The sequence below is a fragment of the Mastacembelus armatus genome, chromosome 10, assembly GCF_900324485.2.
Source record: "Mastacembelus armatus chromosome 10, fMasArm1.2, whole genome shotgun sequence".
Lineage (NCBI taxonomy): Eukaryota > Metazoa > Chordata > Actinopteri > Synbranchiformes > Mastacembelidae > Mastacembelus > Mastacembelus armatus.
In genome coordinates this window covers 18883404-18904935 of record NC_046642.1, presented here as the reverse complement: position 1 = coordinate 18904935, position 21532 = coordinate 18883404, and the positions used below count along the sequence as shown (strand labels likewise).

At 41.2% G+C, this 21532-nt stretch overlaps 2 protein-coding genes across 6 annotated transcripts in view; one reads left to right on the top strand and one right to left on the bottom strand.

The window, feature by feature from the left end:
* The first annotated feature begins 13511 nt into the window (after positions 1-13511).
* On the top strand, positions 13512-17909 carry pdgfrl (platelet-derived growth factor receptor-like). Its single transcript, XM_026330159.1, has 6 exons — positions 13512-13704; positions 14423-14690; positions 14769-14920; positions 15245-15538; positions 15744-15880; positions 17564-17909. The coding sequence occupies exons 1-6, from the start codon at positions 13644-13646 to the stop codon at positions 17750-17752; spliced, it is 1101 nt and encodes a 366-aa protein (XP_026185944.1). The 5' UTR covers positions 13512-13643; the 3' UTR covers positions 17753-17909.
* The window catches only part of mtus1a (microtubule associated tumor suppressor 1a), a 30366-nt gene continuing 25692 nt past the window's right edge, over positions 16859-21532 (bottom strand). For 2 of the 5 annotated variants that reach the window (XM_026330156.2, XM_026330155.1), the window contains exons 13-15: positions 20916-21032; positions 20705-20802; positions 19718-20051 (exon numbers count right to left, since the gene is read on the bottom strand). In XM_026330156.2, the coding sequence (XP_026185941.1) occupies positions 19718-20051; positions 20705-20802; positions 20916-21032 (549 nt within the window). Of the gene's footprint in view, positions 20052-20704; positions 20803-20915; positions 21033-21532 lie in introns of those variants that run through there. The other 3 variants (XM_026330157.2, XM_026330158.1, XR_003297144.2) reach the window with 3 other exon arrangements.

Here is a 21532-nt window from a genome sequence, read left to right as displayed (position 1 = left end):
CACCAGTTTTCTGTGTGAGTGTGTATTTGGTACCTTGCCTTTGCTGCCGTCATGCAGGATGCAACTGTCCTCGTTCTGGTGGGCCAGATGCAGGTTGTAGGTGAGGCTGTTATTGATGTTGGAAGAATACACATTGGCGTATTCCGGGTAGAGTTTCAGCACCTCTTTCAGGCCGTGCACGGTGAGATACTGCAGGTCACAGCAGGTCTGAGCTTTCACATGAAAACCGGTCCTGATGACATGGTCTGTTCCAAGCAGGTCAAATCCAAACAAGTCTCCTGTTCCTAAAATCAAAACCAGAAATATTCACTTTCTTGCTCCACTTTACACAACGTAAACATGATGCTAAAAAAAGTCGCTCAAATACAAACCTAATGTGGCCAGCAATGTGTTGTCCTTAAACACCTCCAGAGACCCGGAGCAGACAAAGTAGTTGGCATGCAACACATCATCCTCACAGATCAGATAGTCCCCAGCAAAGTGGAAGGAGATTTTCATGTAGAGGGAGAGTGAGCGCAGGCAGCTGTCACTGGCCTCTTTAAAAACTGGCAGCTGGAACATTTCCCTATGCACATGCATGGCAATGTCGACTCGCAGCCAATCAGGGAAGTTGCGTAGGAGCTGGAGATGTACAGATGTAATGTGGGCGTGGTGTGTGATATTGACATTGACATGAGGTGTGACACTGATTGATAATCAGGGAATGAATGTATTGCCACCAGTTCCCCTCTTTTGAATTTCAGTAGGATGCCAAATGATAATGTAGAGGTGGATATGTGCTGTCAAAGATCATAAACCATTACAGCTACAAAGGGTTGTGCATTAATTGTAGACCATTTTTTAGTGCTCAACTACCATCAGAGGATGCCTGTTCTTTGAGGGCAGACATCCCATAGATATAACTTGACTACAGACGGTGGACACGGCAGAACTTTGTCGCTTCCCTTATACGCATGTCATTAAAAGCACGATGCTCGTACATTCGGTGAACAAGGCCCATCACATTAGTACAGACTAGGGAATGCACCAGCACTGTTTGTGAGAGAGAAACAAATAGCAGGAAAGACAGTAAATTATAAGATAAAGGCTTAATAACTATGTTTCTCTGTAAAAAATTATACAGTCTGAATCTGTTTACCCTGTTGCAATATATAATATAATCATTTATTATATTAATTTATATATAATTTAATGATAACAACATGGTGTCACATCTGTGTGTCTGACATACCGCCAATGAACATGGTGCAGATGGAGAAGATTTTCTCTGCATCTGTGTTTGCGCAGATGTTACCAAAGCCCACAGTGCTGTTGATGTAGGGCGTGTCCAGATGTTTGCCCAGATCATGAAGCCACCCTTGAATGAAAAAGTAAAGCATAAGAGAAGAACAATGTCCAAAGGTTGGAGTCAGATACGCTATGTATAACACAGTTACTGTCACGATTCCCCTTTGGGACTTCCTATCGGGGGGACCTTTACTTTGTAAAGACTTCCTTTTTCCTCACACTAGTCCCCGCGGAGTTTCACTAATTATTTCTGTTCATTGATTTCACCTGTGTTCAATCACCTTTTGTGTTCTCCCTATTTATGCCTCCCTTTTTCCTTTGTTCCTCGCCGAGGCATTAGTTGCATTTAGTTGGTGTTATTCACAGGTAGAGTGTGTTACTTTGTGAACAGAACAGAACTCTGCCTGTATTCCTGTGTTTTATTTTTGAAAGGGGACGCAAAAAGGTCACAATAGCACACATATACACACAAATACAACACATGTTGCACAGCAGAATGTCACTTGTCTGTAGTCATTTTTGTAGGAATAAAAAACCTACAATATGTATATTTGAGTTGATGTGCAAATAATAAGACAAGTGCTCAGTAATTGCTCAGAATAGCCTAATAGAATAGCCTATCAATCTTTGGTTCCTGCTCTCCATGTTTGAACCATTAACAGTGAAAAGACATTAGTGTGCGTGTGTCGTTTGCTATCTGGTTGCAGTTTGTTTTCTGTTATATTACGTTTTGATCTGGTTCCAGATAGTCCATCATGGGGATCTGCTGGAGTCTATCCCAACTTTTTTTTTTTCTTAAAACACCAAACCTGACCCTCTAATTCAACAGTTTCCATTTCAAAAGGGCCTCAATCAGACTTTGACCAATATTCCAGGTCTGATTTGACGCCAAGTCCAGGAGCAAGCCGTCCAGTGTGTGAACAGGGCAAATAGAGAAATCAATACGGCCAGGATTACGATGGTGTACTGGGAATAGCGGTTTGTAATCAGCACAAAATTGGCTACAATAATATGTGAGCAGCAAGTTTATACATTATTGTGTTTTTGAGAAAAAAGTGGTTATGCATGGTTAGTGAAAAACTACAATTTTTTACTCACTGAAATAAGACCATAAAACACAAACAGAGCATTGGTTCACAAGACTTTGGAGACCAGCATGTTGTAGGCTAAAGTGTTTACTTCAGAGTGCTGTGAATGTCATCTTGTTCACACATTCACAGTAAACAATACACTGATTTAAATTTTCTAAGACACTTTTTGTCCAGAAAGGCCATATGCAAGAGGGTGTGTCTGAGGATGAATAGTCATGTGATTTACCTGAGAACACAAAAGACGCACTGAACGACCAGACAAAAGCGCGCATAATGAGCCTTTCAGTCAATGAAGATGGGATGGATTAGTGCAGCACAATACAACACAATGAGGAGCCAAACGATCCTCATTTGAGTTAAAATCAGTGTTTTTACTCTGAGGACAAGCTAAACTGTTTGTCTCTGTGTGGAATGTAAGGAGCGCCGCTTCACGTGCGTAACGCGCCATCATCCAAACGCGCCGAAAAAGTGAGTAAATTCTATGATGAAGTTTGATATTTTGTGTCATTTCTCGGGGGCGTGCACATATTTACCTGGTTCACCTGAGATTATTTACATGTGAACAGTGGACAGTGTACAAGGCGGGATCGCATTACCTGTAATGAGGTGAGACAGGAAAAAACTGACTTCTCCTTACGTTCATACGGATTAAATCAAAAGTGATCATTTGTTTTTGACTTGAATTGTTTCACTCAAAAGAAAACATTTCAAGCTTTCTAGTCATATGTTTCTTATTTTTATGAGGCAAGTATTCGCTGAGATTCTGGTTGTTTTATTTACGCGTCTGTGAAGAGAAATGACAGACAGAAAAGTCCGAGAGCGCACCGTCGGCTTTCTTTATTTAAAAAAAGCACAACGTTTTGTTGTTATTATGATGGTATACCACTAAAACTAGACCCTTTACAGATTTGAATGATATACTTGATTTATCTGTACGATCAGAATTGACGGAGTAATTTAAGTTTGTTTCGGCCTTATCAGAAAAAGATGCGTCAAAACGCGCCGGCGCGTTCATCGACCCCAGAGGGTTAATATGTTTAAAAGCAACTGAAAAAAGCACAAATGTCAGGGCATGTCAAAACGTGTCCAGGGCTCCAAAATCCCTTAGACCCCAGAGGGTTAAGGTTGCCGACCCTTGGCCTTGGTGATACTACCATCTGGAGCAGTGTTATTTGGAATAAATGTACAACAGAATGTACCAAACATTTTGCATACTCCCCCTTCTTTAGCCAGAAGCATATCTAAGGCCATGCGGTTCTGCCAAGCCATCAAGGAAGTTGGGCCTAACTGTTCGGCAACTCCACGCACAGCATCTCTCGTAGAGGTAACAAATCTTTGTTGGTTACAGTACAGGTGATTGATCCAATCCACATTTCTATTAATGGTGCTCCACCAAAAAAGGAAAGATTCAAACCCTGCTGCAACTTGGTTTCTAGCTTTATACTCACCGAGGACTCCTCTGGGCACTCCGATGGCATCAATATATACTCTGTTATCAAAACTGCTGGCTGCTGCAGTGTCTCTTTTCATACGGTGTGGGCTGGTCTAGGGAAAACCAGACAGAGGGTAACACATAAAACGGCATCACCAATTGTATAAGAGCACAGGTTTCCTGCCAATCAGGTGGGAGCACTGGTCTCCATTGGTTTCCCCCACAATACCACCACAGGTCAGCACATGCAGTAAAATGGTCAGTGAACCAGGACGGATCATAGCCTGCCCCAGGAGTGGTCACATTGGTAGTAGAGTTGAACCAGTGGAGATCACCCACTTTTCTCCCTGAAGTGGAATTTCTCAAAAACAGGTATAATTAGTACTATAAGGTGTAAAGAAAGGCATAGTAAGAGCAGGAATAGGTGGCATCAAATAATGCAAAGACATTGTTTACTGGCTGGAGGGCAGGTGAAAGTAAAGACATCTCTCAAAGAGAAACAGAATCAACATAACTGTGGTCAGCGATATGACAGTCAATATGCTTATTGTCAGTTTCACCCCACCAAACAGTCTAGAGGGGTGCCAGGGTCGATATATTGGACCCTCCATGGCAAAAAGTACTTCTGAGCAGTCTTCTCCCCAGGTCACTCCACTCCTCACTCACCTAATTCCCCTGGGCGTGGTTGGTTTCTTCACTGGTTTGAGACGAGTGGTCCCTATTGGTCCCACCCCCCTTTGTAGCCAGGCTTCACCACAGGTTCAGTTGGAGTTCAGAGTGAGTCCCTGCTGGTTTGACAGAATTACTCAGACAGTACTTTTACCTCTTTACAATGTGTTAAATGAATCCAGGAAGGTCTTTCAACAATTCTCATAACCACGGGTGTGGACAGCAGTACTTGGTAAGGTCCTTCCCAGTACAGAGAATACCAATACTTCCTCTTGATGATTTTTACAAAGACCCATTCTCCTGGTTTCACTCTACCCTCCTCCTGTTGTGCATTAATCACACATACAACATTTTTATTATTCAACATTTTCGCCATGTAATCAGCTATGGTCTCAGTCATGTGAGCATCCTCCTTAATGAATGGTTTTAACTGAGGAACGTGATAACACTGCAGTAAGATGTTTAATTACCTGATTTACAAAATGTGTACCATTATTACAATAGATTTTCTCTGGATTTCCAAATCTGGGAATAATAGTAGTCAGTGTTTTGGCAGCTGTTGGTGCATCAGGATGCTTTGCTGGAAACACTTCAATCCATTTAGCTAATGCATCAGTGATCACTAAACAGTATTTCTTTCCCTCACAGTTACTTAATTCCATCCATGCAAATGTGTTAAAAGGATATTCAGGTAGTGGAAACTTTCCACCATTTCTTGTCACAATCTGTCCCTGTGGATTATTTTTGCACAAATTTCACATTGTTGACAATTCTTTTCTTTTTTTTTTGAGTAGTTTGTATTTTTTAGAGTATGTTGTATATTGCAAACCGTTTGTTGGAAACACTTTGTTTACTAATCCTACCATCCCTCCTGCTGACGTATGCAAATTAGCATGCATCAGTACAGCTCCATATCTGAATGAACTTTTAGGTAACACATGAAAAACCAGCTAATGGAAATGAAAGAAGAACTGAGAGAAAAAGATGCAGCTTTTGAAGAAGACAGAAAAACATGGCAGGTAAAAGAATTTCAATATGAACTGACGATCAATAACCTGGAAACAGAGACAGAATCACTGAGACAGAAAACAACAAAGATGAAGCCTCTGGAGAATCTGTCTCCAGTGGTGGCTGCATTAAAGGACACTATAAAAAACAAAGATCAGGTGATTTCAAACAAAAAATAAAGACCTAGCTGCTTTGACAAATGACAAGAATGTGTTAGAGGAAAAGTGTCATAAGGAAAGAAAAACCAACGCTCTGCAAAGCACTCAAATCCAAACTTTACAGAACAACCTGGAGCAGCTAGAGAAGCAACTTCCAGAGAGAGAGACAAACATAAAAGATATATCCAGTAAACTCAATGATAGCATGGAAACACAAAGAAAATGAACTGAGACTATCACAATGTTAAAGGAGCAACTGAATAGCAGTGGACCTGCATGCAGAGATCTGAAGAAGGAAAGCCAACACCTGAAGACACTCCACCTGTGTCTAAAGGAGGACCTGCAGGCCTCCACGTCTGTCATAGATGATCCCAAGAAACTGAGAGAAAGAATCATCTGTCTCAAAAGACGCTACATAGACGAGAAGAAGACTGTACCAATTGGTGCAGAAACTACAGCGAACTTACAGAGTCAGATCAGCTTTCTGAAGCTAAAAATTAGCTCTCATGTCAAAGTTGATGAGAATAACAAAAGTGAAATTAACAATTTGAAAAAGCAGCTTGAGAATGTAAACGCAAAGCTGGGCCAGACGACATCTTATTACGTTAAAGAAATAAATGACTTGGTGATGGAGGTGGACAGACTGAAGGAGGAGCTCAGCGATGTTACTCTGTAGCTCAGAAAGGCAAAGAAGCCTGTACACCAGAAGGTACAATCATGGGTGAAAAAAAAAATCTTTCAAACAGCCACAGTTCACCCAGTGGACACAGAGGAAGCCCCAAATGTTCCCCCAAAGACTGACTGCCCCTTGGCTGTCCACAGAACATCACATCACCTGGACAGGCCTGACAAGATGACAAGACACCATCATCATCCTCTCAGCCCCTTCCATGTATAGACAACCATGTCACACACGAGAGGTGGTGCCAATAGCATGACAAGGGTTGACATGTAAAACTCCCCGAACACAGTAAACCAGGGGCCGTATTCATAAAGCTTCCTAGTTCCAAAAAGTTTCTCCTAGTAACAAAATTCCTCAAATTCTCATGTTTTCTAAACATCAGGCCTCCTTGCTAGAAATGTTTGAGCTCCGTTATGAATACGGCCCCAGATCAGCACTGAGCCATGGCATGAAGATGAGAAGCTGCTCCTCAGCGGCACCATGTGGTGGCTCAGGGCAACACGGAGGTCTGGTGCTCAGCGCTGTGGCCACACAGAAGGTCCTGGTCCAGTCCGGGTCTTTCTGTACAGAGTCTTCATGTCCTCTTCATGCTTCAGTTTCCTCCCACACTCCAAAGACATGAAAAGTCGGAATTAGATTTTCTTGATTTCTTCCTTTTTCCATTTTCCAAATAAAAGGAATTAGATTGACTAATATTCAAGTTTGGATTGTACCTTTTTGCATTTTCTGGCTGACATTCTTGATATTTAAAAGTGCACTGTGACTGCTAATACATTGTGGATAGTCAGACTAGCAAGTAAACATTTGTACATCTACATGTGTTTGTACATACCTTTACAAGATATCCAGAAAGGGGTTTTAACTAGTCAGACTCAAATCTCAGATATCTACAGCCCTATATGTGACTAGAAAGATATAAAATATCTTTTAAATGTGACAGATATTTTCCACTGGAATGAAATTCCTTTAAAGATAATCTGTAATTTTAATGTTAACTATTCAGATTCAACTAAAAATGAGTTGAAATTCACGTTTGTTAGGTAAATTCTTTAACAAATAGACTCAGAGGATGAACTTCCTGTTTATGCTTAGCGTAACTACTATGATAAAATGTTTAGCAGAGTAAAACAAAGCAAGATCACAAACCTAAGATGATTATCATACTGTAATAGGCCTATAACATGTAGAAACAAATGTCATCACTTTCTGTCTTTATGGGCCAACAGTCATCACAGCATCACTTTCTGTAAGAACTTTCAGTGTTGGAGTCATTGTAGTCCAGAGGTTAAGACAAATCTATCACAGTCTGTGAAGGTCACAGTCAGGTCTTCCTTCATTGGCTCTGGAGGAGTTTCAGGGTCCTGGTCATCCTGTGAAATGGACTGATACCTTTGTTTGTTAACCACTGTGTCAACAAGGTGTTGACAGAGGCCTCTAATACATGGACTTCAACAGCAGCCACAGGTAACTGAAATAACAATCATCACAGTCATTGACATGAGTTTGGACTGGACCAGACCACTCTTTGGGTCACTCATCCAACAAAATAATATGATTTCTTGTTTGCACCTTTGTGCGGATAGTTTTGGTTTATTTTTCCAGGCTTTGAGAATTTGTTTGGATACAATGGAACACTGAAAAACCACATTTAAATAATTCAAGAGCAACATATTTCTATGTTGCACTCTGTGTTCAGTCTTCTCTGTGTTCCACTTTTTCTCGGTAATCAAAAAATATTAACATACAGTGGGTATGGAAAGTATTCAGACCCCTTTAAATTTTTCACTCTTTGTGTCATTGCAGCCATTTGCCAAAATCAAAAAAGTTCATTTTATTTCTCATTAATGTACACTCAGCACCCCATCTTGACAGAAAAAAACAGAAATGTAAAAATTTTTGCAAATTTATTAAAAAAGGAAAGGCCTATAGCAGCATAACTAAGGGATGGTTCAGGGTTACCTGAAGCCAGCCAGTTCTTTAAGGTATGAAGAAGTTTGATCATGAAGGGATTTGTATGTGAAAAGAAAGATTTTAAATTCTATTCTGTATTTTACAGGGAGCCAATGAAGAGAAGCTAATATAGGAGAAATATGATCTCTCTTGCTAGTTCCTGTCAGGACTCTGGCTGCAGCATTCTGGATTAACTGGAGGCTTTTTATGGAGATACTGGGACATCCAGATTGTAATGATTTACAGTAATCTAGCCTTGAGGTAACAAATGCATGGACTAGTTTTTCTGCGTCATTTTGAGACAGGATGTTCCTAATTTTGGCAATGTTGCGCAAGTGGAAGAAGGCAGTTCTAGAGATTTGTTTTATGTGTGAGTTGAAGGACATGTCCTGGTCAAAAATAACTCCAAGGTTTTTCACAGTAGTGCTGGAAGCCAGGGCTGTGCCATCTAAAGTAGCTATAATTTTTGGAAAAGTTATTTCTGAGGTTTTTGGGCCCAAATACAAAAACTTCTGTTTTCTCTGAATTTAAAAGTACAAAGTTACTGTTCATAGCACTGTTGCCTCACAGCAAGAAGGTTGTGGGTTTGCAACCCGGCCTTTCTGTGTGGAGTTTGCATGTTCTCCCCGTGCTTGCATGGGTTTACTTCAGGTACTCCGGTTTCCTCCCACAGTCCCAAAAAATGCATGGTAGCTTGACTGATGACTCTAAATTTCCCATAGGAGTGAGTGTGAGTGTGTGTGGTTGTCTTTGTGTCTGTATGTGGCCCTGTGATGGACTGGTGACCTGTCTGAGGTGTACCCCTGCCTTCCACCCGAAAGAGAGCTGGGATAGGCTCCAGCAGATCCTTGTGACCCTGGTTAAGGAATAAGGGGGCATAGAAAATGGATAGATGGAAGTTACTGGTCATCCAGGCCTTTATGTCAATTAGGCACGCTTCAAGTCTAGATAATACTGGTTTGTGTTGTCAAGTTTCATAGCTACAGCTGAGTGTCATCTGCATAGCAGTGGTAATTAATAGAGTACTTCCTAATAACATAGCCTAAAGGAAGCGTGTACAATGTGAACAGAATTGGTCCTAACACAGAACCTTGTGGAACTCCATAACTAACTTATGTGCGCGTGGAAAGTTCATCATGGACATGAACAAACTGGGATCTGTCCGCTAAATAGGATTGGAACCATTTTAACGCTGTTCCTCTGATACCAGTCACATGTAATAAGATGCTGTGGTCAGTAGTGTTGAATGCAGCACTAAGGTCTAGGAGGACAAGTATAGAAACGAGTCCATTATCTGAGGCTAAGAGAAGATCATTGGTGACTTTTAACAGTGCTGTTTCTGTACTATGATGTGCTCTAAATCCTGATTGAAAATCTTCAAATAGTTCATTTCTGTGTAAGTGGTCTGATAGCTGCTTAGCAACAACTTTTTCAAGGATTTTAGAAATAAATGGTAGGTTGGATATTGGTCTATAATTAGCCAAGACTCCTGGATCAAGACTAGGCTTTTTGAGTAAGGGTTTGATTACTGCAGTCTTAAAGGCCTGAGGTACATAGCCTGATAGTAAAGATACATTTACCAAGTGTAATAAAGATGAGTTAATTAATGGCAGGGTGTCTTTAAGCAGTCTAGTCGGGATGGGGTCTAAGAGACACGTTGATGATTTAGATGAAGCAACTACTGATGTAAATTCAGAGAGATCTATGGGAGAGAAGCAGTCTAAACATAACTGAGGTCTTACAGATGATTCCAGACCTACTGTAGTAGAAGATTAATTTATGGCAGCTATAGAAAGCATCTGCTGAAAGGAACTCATAAAGTCATCACTACTGAGAGCTAAGGGAACACTGGGTTCAACAGAGCTGTGACTTTTTGCCTGGCTACAGTGCTGGAAAGAAACCTGGGATTGTTCTTATTTTCCTCTATTAGTGATGAATAGTATGCAGTTCTGGCTTTATGGAGAGATTTTTTATATGTTAATAGACTGTTTTTCCAGTTGTCTGGCTGTTTTATTAACAGCGTTGTCAGATAAACATTGTTGTAGTGGAATTTTCTTCCAAATGCTGCATGATCCATTATCTTAAATTCAAAAGTTATTAAAGAATGATCTGACAAAATAGGATTTTGGGGGAAAACGATTAAGAAGAAGAAGAAGAAGAAGTACTTTATTAATCCCCAAGGGGAAATTCATTTGTTACAGCAGTTATTAAATTTGAGATTGTTTAAATTATATTGATTAATAGTAATTCATAAAGTAATTAATAAAGTAATTAACAAAATATTTATTTGGGGGGGGTTGTGTGTGTGTGTGTGTGCGTACATGCATGTGTGTGTGTGTGTGTGTGTGAGTGTGTGCCTTATTGTTTATATTGAGGAATTATAGTCTTATGGCCGTGGACACAAAAGACTTCCTGAATCTTTCAGTCTTGGCTTTAGGCTGAATGAACTTCCCATTCGCCACAGTTCCTCATGAAGTGGGTGGGCCGAATTGTCCAGTGTGGAGTTGATTTTGTGCACCATCCTCCTCTCTGCCACAGCTTCCAGACTGTCCAGTTCCAGTCCAACAACAGATTTTGCCTTCCTGATCAACTTATTTAGTATGTTGGACTCACCAGCCTTGATGCCACCTCCCCAGCACACAACTGCAAAGAACAGTGCACTCGCTACTACAGACTGATAGAACAGCTTCACTAGTTTCTTGCACACACCAAAGGAACAGAATCTCCTGAGGAAGAACAGTCTGCTCTGTCCTTTCTTGAAGCGTGCATCTGTATTGTTTGACCAGTCCAGTTTGTTGTTAATGTGGACTCCAAGGTATTTGTAGGAGTCCACAATCTCTACTTCGTCTCCAAGGATGGAGACAGGGATTGGGGTCTTCCTACTCCTCCTAAAGTCCACCACCAGTTCTAGCTTTAGACAGTTGTTACACCAATCAACAAAGCTTTTTATCAAGTGTCTGTATTCCTTATCGTTATTATTATTGATGCATCCAATAATTGAAGAGTCATCAGAGAACTTTTGGAGGTGACAGGTTCCTGAGTTGTAGCGGAAGTCTGAGGTGTAGAGTGTAAACAGGAATGGTGCCAGTACAGTTCCTTGAGGTGCACCGGTGCTGCTAATCACCACATCAGATATGCAGCCATCTAAGCGAACAAACTGTGGCCGCCCAGTGAGGTAGTCTTTGATCCACTCCACCATATCTGCGGGAACTTCCATATCCTGCATCTTTGCACTTAGCAGGTAGGGATGAATAGTGTTGAAAGCACTTGAAAAGTCAAAAAACATGACTCTCACAGTGTTGCCCTGCCTCTCCAGATGGGAGTATGCTCTGTGCATTAAGAAGATGATGGCATCTTCCACTCCGATGTGTTCTTGATATGCAAACTGCAGGGGGTCCAGAAATTCAGACACTTGGGTCCTCAGGTGTTGCAGGACCAGTCTCTCAAACACTTTCATGACATGTGATGTTAGCGCTACTGGTCTGAAGTCAATAAGGGTACTGGGACGGGTTCTTTTTGGTAATGGGACAATACAGGAAGTATTCCATAACTTAGGCACCTTTTTGAGCCTCAGAGAGAGGTTGAAGAGTTTCTGAAAAACCTCTGCAAGCTGTCCAGCACACACCTTAAGTACTCTGGGACTGGTCTCATCTGGTCCTTTTGCTTTGTTGGCCTTTAGTTTAGCTAGTTCCTTCCTCACCTGTTCTGTGGCAAAGGTTGGGCCTGTGTATTGTGTTGATGAGGAGTCAGATGAGGGCAGGGGAGGAGGTATTGGAGGTGAGGTATACTTCAATGTTGTATGGCTGCTGATAGAGGAGATGGTATCAGTGGGCAATGGGGAGGCAGCATTGGCAGAGATGTTGGGTGGAGGGATGTGAAGAGACCCCAAGGCATCAGCTAAGGTGGTGTAGGGAGGAGGGATGGTGTGTGAGGACAATGGATCAGAGTAAGAAGCAGAGGTGGTGTCAAATCTATTAAAGATTAAATGTTCCATTTCAATGCCATAAGATCAAGGATGTGATTGAACAGTGGGTGGGTTTATTAACATTTTAAGTGAAACCAATTGAATCTAATATAGAATTAAATGCAATGCTGAGACTATTTTCAACATCTACATGAATGTTAAAATCTCCCACTATAATAACTTTATCTGATCTAAGCACTAAATCAGACAGAAAGTCAGGGAATTCAGTTAAAAACTCTGAGTAAGGGACAGGTGGACGGTACACAGTGACAAGTAGAACTGGTTTTTGTGTTTTCCAGTTTGGATGTGAGAGACTAAGAGTGAGGCTCTCAAATGAGTTAAAATTGTTCTGAGGATGAAAGTTTAATAATAAGTTTGAGTGGAAGATTGTAGCTACTCCTCCACCTCGACCTGTGCTTCGAGGGACATGATAATTGTTATGACTGAGGGGGGTTGATTCATTCAGACTGACATATTCATCCTGCTGTAACCAGGTTTCAGTAAGCTAAAGTAGGTCAATTTGGTGATCAGTTATCAAATCATTTACTAACAGAGATTTAGATGAAAGAGACCTGATATTTAATAATCCACATTTGACAGTTCTGTTTTTCTGTTCAATAAGAGGAGTGGTCTTAATTTTTATTAAGTTTTTATGAATAACTCCTCTTCTGTTAACTTCTGATTTATTTGATTTATATGTTCGAGGGGCAGACACAGTCTCTATGTGGTTTGAGGGGGGCGGCGGCTCTAAGGAAACTGCAGAGAGGCGTTTTAGACTGAGTCTCTGTGATTGTCAAATTTTAGGTTGGCTAATAAACTCGGCCAAATTTCTAGAGATGAGAGCTGCACCATTCAAAGTGGGATAGATGCCAGACCAGGTTTTCCCCCAAAAGTGGCCCAATTGTCTATGAAGCCCACATTGTTTGCTGGACCGCACCTAGACAGCCAGCGACAGAACATGCAGCTAAACATGTCATCGCTGGTCCACTGCACTCTTGACACAGACATGTTGCATTTGTGGCCATTCCATGTCACAACATGTGTTTGCAATGAGCTTTAAAAGACAATCCACCTGTGTTACATCAGTAACTGGGACACTGACAGATGTGTAACACATGTCAAAGTGTGACCCCTTTGGGTCACTTAAAAAATGAACCTACCCTGTAAAGACAGAATGGCCTCCACTCAAACCCAGCAGGGGGAGCCAGACTACATGTTTCTGCTGTCCAAGCTTCAGGGGAGAGAGAAAAAAATGACTTAAGTTATTTTCCCTTTCCTTCTCAGTCTGAGAGGAGGATGAAGCTGGAAATCTAAATCTGGCAGCTGGAGCTGGAGTTCTTGACCTCCTTTCACACTGAGCCCTTCACCACACTCTCTCCAGATCTGTATAGCAGTCGATCCTATGACTATGAAGCTCTGGATTGTGCTCTGCCTGGCTCTGCTCTGGTTGGAGATCCAAAATGGTGAGTAAATCTGTCTGGCAGATTTATCAGTGAAGCAAAGTTACTGTCTCTTTCATCGTGGGAAGTGTGACCTGGAAGGAGTCTGGGTTAGATAATCCGAGGTTGAACAAATACTGTCTGGGGGCACCAGTTTGTCAAAGACAAACCTTTGTTCATCATCTGACACATTATCTGTCCTCATACATTTACACAAAAGCTTATATGTTTGAAATGTGTAAAATGCATGTAAATTGCTAATTTTTCCGAAGTGGTTTTGCAGACCAGCTGAAACCAGCTGGATCTGAGGCATGCAGCAGGCGTTTCTTGTTAATCAGCCATTTCTCAGAGCTCTCATTAATGCTGAATTAAGAATAAAACAATTCCTGAAAGTCTGTGCTGCAGAATAATCTGCTTTTCTCTTGGTTGATGTGTTCTGTGCACACTCAGAAAGACAGATCAGTCTGCAGAAAGCAAAGCTTAGTTCTGGACATTTTGTGCCAGTAACAAGGATTTTACACTTCCTGTTCAACTGTTGTCACAGCTGGAAGAAGGAAAGATGAAGAGAAGCAGCTCTCCAGATGAGCTTAATGGACACTGTTCAGCACTGGTCTGACCTTATGCCGTTTCTGTCTGGAATAAAACCTTCACATATGGAACCTTAGCAGAAGTTGTGGGACTTTATCTTGGCTATCTTTACTCATTTTCCTAACTTGCTTCTCCTTTGCCTCTCTGTGTTTAGGTGCGTGCCAACAAATAAAGCGAAAAAAAGACGTAGGAGAAAACCGTGCCAGACCAGGGGGGAAACGGGTGCGACCCCTCAGAGTAAGGGACGGTGGAGGGAAAGGCCAGTCCTTGCTGATCCAGGTCCTAAATAAGGGTCGCTTCCTTCGCCTGGGCGAGAGCACAGCTATGGCTCCTGGGAAGACCATGGAGCTGCGCTGCAAAGGCAACAGCATCGGGTGGTCGTACCCAACCTACTTGGACACCTTCAACGACTCACGCCTTAGGTGATGCAAGGAAACAGATGCTGCTTGTTATATTATAAGCTGATGGAAATGTCTTATATTTTTGTTTCCCTCGCCCAGCATCAAGCAGAGTGACAAGTACAGTCAACTGATCCTGACGTCACCCACTGCTGCTGACACTGGGCCCTACAGCTGCTGGGTGATCGTGTGTGATGGGATGGAGTGTGAGAAGGACCACGAACGCTACTATGGTTCATACATCTATTTCACAGGTGGTTAAACAGGAAACATCGCACTTCCTGATTTCAATAGGAAGGGACGTTTGCAAAGAGCACTTGCTGTTGTTTGTGGCTTTAATAAGCAGTTAGCTGCTACTTCAGATCAAATAGCGACATGAAGTGTCTTCATACATCCCAGTGAGTTCAGTCTTATTATCCAGCAAGGGGTCTTACTGCTGTTTTAGGGGCTTTCCCCACACAGGAAAACAAAGCACTTTGATCAGCCTGGTGAATAAAGGAACAAATAGGCAGCATGTGAACCTTATAGTGAAAAACACTGTTGCAGTTTCATGCCTCAAATCTTTCCCTTCTAACCAGACAAGGACAACCTCTTTGTCCCCTCTGCAATCCACTTTGAGATCGTGTACCTGCGCCCAGACAGGACTGCTGTGGTGCCCTGTCGTGTGACTGACCCACAGGCCAATGTGTCCCTGCACAGAGAGGTCCCTCCCCAGGAGCTCACACTCAACAGCACCCTGGTCACCTATGACCCCACCAAGGGGTTTGTCCTGCAGAACCCTAGCCCAGACCATCAGGGGGTCTTCTACTGCAAGGCTGTGGCCAAGGGTACCCCTCAGCTCTCTTCGAAGTACCAGCTGCTCTACGTGGAAGGTAGGCATGAAGCAAGCACTTCAGTTATTAATCAATTAAAATGAAGTGATGGGAGGTTTACTGTAATTGTTTAAACTCTAGAAAGCTTTTTCTATAAAAACTTGTATGTGAACTCTTCACCTTTCTTTTGAGTGCATGTGAATCAGTAGGCTTTGCAATAGACACATGACAAGAAACTTGGAAAATCACTTTGTTTCTCTGACAGTTCCCACTGGGCCACCTTTTTTGAGTCTGGAATCGTCTCCAGCCTCTGTGAGAGGAGGCGACAACATCAATGTAACCTGCACAGTGCTGGGGGAGCCGGAGGTGGATGTGAGCTTTGCATGGTCTTATCCTGGTCAGGTAAGATGCTCAGAATAAATAGTGAAACGTGTTCGAGGGTGAGAAATAGCCATAAACCTGTCAGTTAAGTTATTGAATTGTGCCAAGAGGAAATATTTTGGAATAAGGAGGAATTAAAACTATACACAAGAGAACAGTGGGTAAAAGAAGAAATCCAATGCACACAGCAATAATTGACAGTGTATAAGGTATTTCACACAAAGCATAGTGAAATCTATGGAGTCTGAAGTGTGACACTGACAGCAGTTAATAATCGGCTATTGCATTTATACAGTGATCTACAATTACTGCATCGTATAATGTGCAGCTGTATGATGCCGTTGAATTTTATTTTTAAAATACAATATGGTAATACATTTTTATTAAGTGGTAATCTGTGTACCTTCCTTTTAGTCCAAAATGACTTTAATTTTCACTCTAAAATAGAAAAAACAAAAACACCTTTTTTTTGCTTATAATTTAATGTAGGGACAAGAAAAAACAGGCTTTTTTATTTTTTAGGTTAAACTAATTGAAGGACTAGCTAAATTTTGTTATTGATGTGCCTATTGCAATTTTTGCTTTTTTTTTTTTTCTTCAAATGAAAATATTTAAACAGATGTGGCTTGGGATTTTCACAGTAAAAGCTCCATTGCGTCTGCTCTCCCTTGACACTGGCAGTAGTCGTGTTCTGACAGTTTGCAGTTCTCCAGAGGCTACAGACAGAAGAGACAGCCTACCTGCGTTTCCACAGGACAGTAAAGAGTAGGGCTGGGTAGCGTTAAGGACATCACCGATACACGGGCAATGATACGATACGTACCTCGATAGTTTGGTATGATACAATACGATACGATTCTACTCGATATGATACCAATATATAATGCCATATGTTGCAATACTTAACATAATTTTAAAAATAGTGCTGAAATTACAACTTGCTGTGTACCACTTAGGTAATCTAATAATAGGCAGGCACATTTAAATTATTTTGATTCATTTTAATGTTACAATTTATTGAAGAGCACATATTTCTTATGCATGAACATAAAGTGCAGTCAGTGTTCTTACATTCTGTAAACATGAAATTGCATTCTTACATTCAAATTCACTCTAACATTAAAAAAAAATGCCTTAAGCCTCAGCTCATGCCCAGATGATTGCAGCTTGTCTGAAAAGACAAAGAACCGACCCCGTCCACCACAGGCTGGGGAAACTACGGTGGCCCCTTATGGCTGGAGGGAGTATTGATCTTAGGGACTGGAATTTAGATATTGCAATATTTAATGCAATATTATTAAAGAGTGGCAGTAGCTGAACTGCAAGCAGACGGTGCACTGAGGGGATGATTGTATAAAATTAGGTAATATAAAAGACAATCATTGAAAGATTTACAATAACTGAAAAATTATTTGGTGGTAATCACCCAACTCCATCCAGCATCCTGTATGCTGATATTAATTTAGTTGCTTTAAATCTCTGTAACAGCCTACAAGATCCACAATCAGTGAATATTTTCATTTCCAAAAGATACAAAATATCTTGTTCTTAGTTACACATCAGACAGCGATCGACTCCAAACTATTTGTCACATAATTGTCTTGTACATACATGGTGAACACAGATGAACGTTTTCCCTTCAATAGATCGATGTCAAAGTCTTCATAAGGGTAGTAGCCTAAGTTATGTTTTTGTTTTGAGTAGGACCATCGTCCTGTTCACATCCAAACTTCTTGGAGGTTGGTCAACAGAGGCATCGGCCACGTCACACGAGTCTCCCAGAGCGTCATGACAGTAGAGGACATGGAGACCACTGACTTTGGAAACTACGTCTGTAAAGCCAAAAACCAGCAGGGTGAGACCATCGTGACCATCAACATCATCTCCAAATAGTCCCACCACTACAGCTGTGTTAACCCTGTTATGTTGTTAAAACATAAGGATAACTGTAACAACCCAACTAGGAAGGCCGTATGGAACCAAAATGTATATACATAAAAGTTGATGTATTTTTTGATTTCCAATTGTAATAATAAAGATTTGCTATGTACTTTGGTAATTGTTTACTTTGACTACAGCGAAATTAAGTTTCAGAGGACAGCAAAACTGAATGGCATGACCACACGACATGCTCCATCTCAAAGGTCTGTGAAGAGGATTAATTTTACAGCAGCACAATGAGACTAAACATGACACATGACATATTCATACTCATATATGTAAAAATGTATAAAGTGTTCTCCTGGTACTTTGTTGGGTTGGATTCGTAATTAAATGTCACCATCATATCACAGTTGGCCCTGTGATATGATGGTGCCACAGGTGTCAAACTCTGGTTCTTGCTTGTTTTCCACCGCTCCCTACTCTACCCACTGCTGCAATGCAGCCAATCAGAAGGTGTGTGGACACCGATAGCTGGAAAACAAGTAGGACTGTGGACCTTGAGGACTGGAGTTTGACACCCCTATGCTCATTGCATTCAAAATCAACTGGACATTGCTGGACAGTAGAACCTCATGCATCAGTGAAATGCTCAGACTTTGCAGCCTGTCATGAGAAGGAGGAGCTGGTTTAAGGCTGAACAGTTTCCCAAGTTGATGTCCTGATGTGCTCCATATGTGGAATGTGATCTGCAGGCCCAGAGCTCATTCCAGTCCAATGCAACACTTGCTGCATTTTCCACTTTGCTGACTGCTTGCTAGTTACATTTTGGTAATATACTTTAGTTTAGGGTCTCAACATTTGTGGTTAAAACAGTGAAATAAATACTTGACTCAACATTCACAAGACTTGACTGATTAATATCAATCACTGATTGTTCTGACTTCCTGAGAGGAAATTTACTTGTTCCATAAAAGAAATGAGTTCTTGTATTGTGCCACGTTAAACCAAAAGTAGTGCTTAATTTATGGTGAATATGATAAAAACTTGCAGACCACAGAAATCTGGACCTCAACAGAGACTTTTTCATCTGCCCAACTTCAGGTTTAATAGAATACTTTATTAATTGCATATTTCACACAGGGTCAACAAACTAATATCAACTCCACACAAAATACTGTTTGAGAGTGTCTTACATATACAGGCAAAGCTTCTTCTGGTCAACTCTTTGCAAAGACCCCCCAACTTTAAAGCTACATTATGAAGAAGAAGGTCCATTAACAGATGACAAGACTCAAACATGCACAAGACTGAGTTTGGTCCCTTGGTGAAACAAAGTCAAAAACACATTTGAGGCCACAGTTCGCAGTATACTGAAAAAAAAAAAAAAAAAAATTGACTTAAAAAATACCAACCTAAAAAAAGGTGATAGTAATGGCAATTCAATCTTAATTATCACTCTTGTACTTAGCTGTGAGAAATGGTGAAGGGAGCAATTCCTGTCATACATTCTTAAAAAAAAAAAGGTCCTGAGGAGGAACAGTGCCAACTGTATTCATAGCTTTTATTAACTTGGAGTTTCCAGATTGTCTCCAGAGACAGACAAATCCTTTCTCACAATGCAAGGTTGCATGTTGCATATGCGTTGCACATGCATGCATGTGTGTATTTTTTACTGCATTGTATATGTGTGTTCTGACAAGCCTCCGCTAACCATAAATAAAGTTTATTTCATTACACAGAAGTCCTGAGATTTCCTTTTCTCCAACCTACAGTTTCAGACATGTAAGGCAAAGAACAAGATGGTCTTTTCTCAGTTTGTAGCATTGCTTAAAGTGTCGCTTAAAGAGTTCATCCAATCGTTACGGAGCCAAAGTCAGGCTGATGTGTTGCTAAGCGAAAAGGAAAACATGGCTCCATATTCCAGAGGGATAACTCAAAACAGAACATCTGCTTCCTGGAAGCAGGAGCCCATTGTTATCTGGGTGAGACAGGAGAGCTGGAGAAGAGACCTGAACTCTGAGCCGATTGAAAGGCAAAGGTATGGGAGTGGGGGGAGGCAGGAGGTGTGGAAGTTAAGTTGTGGGAGGGGTCAGGAGGCAGGGAGGCAAAAGACTGGGAGTGGGAGGGAGTAGGCAGAGGGGAGGTGAAAGTGTGCAAGGGGGTGGTGGGAGACACCTTGCGGGGGCTACTCAGGTCTCCATTATGGAGCTTCCACAGCAGCTCCTCGTTCTCCATAGACAAACGCTTGTTCACCTTGGACTCCTTCTGAAGGGACTCCTGCAGCATGGCTTGCTCTGTGGACAGCTGTCTGTAATGTATCAACATGTTAGAAATAATGAGGAGCATAAATGTTGAGATATAAATTAATTTGTTTGAAGCTCCTACATGTAGAACATTATGAGTGATTTAATTTATTTAGTGTAAGAGTGCTTTAAGAAATTAACCAATCCGAATAAACACATCTCAATTTAACCATTTAAAGGACAGCATCCCCCCTGCAAGACACTTGGTAGCACTACTTTAAATGTAGACTGATTCTTCTAAGCAATGCAGAAAGCACATTTTAAGTGTTTAGTTTCTCTTTATTATGCCCACTTCATTATTGTTGTTTCTGGTTATAAAATTGCCTGCGTACCCAAAGAGAGCTGGGATAGGCTCCAGCAGATCCACGTGACCCTGGTTAAGGAATAAGCAGGTATAGAAAATGGATGGATGTGCTATAAAATTTACTGTTGGACAGATATGGTGTTCTAGTGAGTATGTGACAGCAAGACGGTGTGTTGGTTTTGGTCTTAAAAAAAAAAAAAAAAAAAAAAATTGCCAAACTTGGCATTAAAGACAAAAATGTAATTATCCACTCCACTTCCAGTGAAGAGTCAGTGAGGCATAAGGATTCTGAACTAAGGTGTCTGGTTTAAATCATTACATGAACAAAAAAAAAAAAAAAAAAAAAAAACTTACCTTGACAAAGCAGCATGTCTTTCCATGCGGGCTTTGAGGTCCTCATTCTCCTGCTGGACCTTCTTAAGGGTTTCATCCAACATCACATTTTTCTCTGTCTGGAAGTGGGAAAACAAATGATTGAATCAGGCTTTTTTTTTTTTTTTTTTTTTAAAAAGATGTCTGTGCCATTTTTTGTCTGGTTTCTTGGGAATCACTTTCATCTTCTCACCAGTTTGTCTATCTCCATCATCTTTTTCTCCTGCTGGTGGAGCTGTTTGTTTCTGATATCCAGCACTACTCTAAGGCTCTCCAGCTCTTGCTCCAGGTACAGGGTCTGAGCGTCCTTCTGTGGAGACAAAAACAGTGCCAAGATACTCAGGGAATTTTAAGCTTTCTAAACAGAGTGCACAAATAGAACAAGCCTCATACAGCAAAAACCCACAACCACACAACAGAGGGCGCCATGCATTTCTTACAAAATACTCACTGCTCCGGGCTCACAACATAAATCTAGGTGTCTTACAAAGTGACAAACATCAACAAGCAAATGAAAGTAGTGTTTCAGTAGTGCTACACATGGTCAGTAGGTACTGTAACACTGGACTATTGCTAAACTGCTCTGTGAATTACTTACATAAATTTTCCTATTGTGCCTGGGCTGAATGCATGTGGCAGCCACTTAACCCTAATGAGGAATGGCAGCTTCACTGAACAGCAGCACTTTGGGAAAATTAAAAGCTACATTCTGGCCATGGGGGCAGTGTTGCAGGTAACACAGAAAGGCAGAGTTTAGCCCATTCCTGTTCACATTGTTTTACGCAGTAAAAAATGGTAAACAGTTGATTG

What these genes read in the sequence shown, in the direction of transcription:
- pdgfrl (XM_026330159.1), top strand. Translation starts at nt 13,644, where the DNA reads ATGACTATGAAGCTCTGGATTGTGCTCTGCCTGGCTCTGCTCTGGTTG. An exon ending in TTCATACATCTATTTCACAG is followed by an intron (nt 14,921 to 15,244) that starts GTGGTTAAACAG and finishes CCTTCTAACCAG; the next exon opens with ACAAGGACAACCTCTTTGTC. An exon ending in CATGGTCTTATCCTGGTCAG is followed by an intron (nt 15,881 to 17,563) that starts GTAAGATGCTCA and finishes TGTTTTGAGTAG; the next exon opens with GACCATCGTCCTGTTCACAT.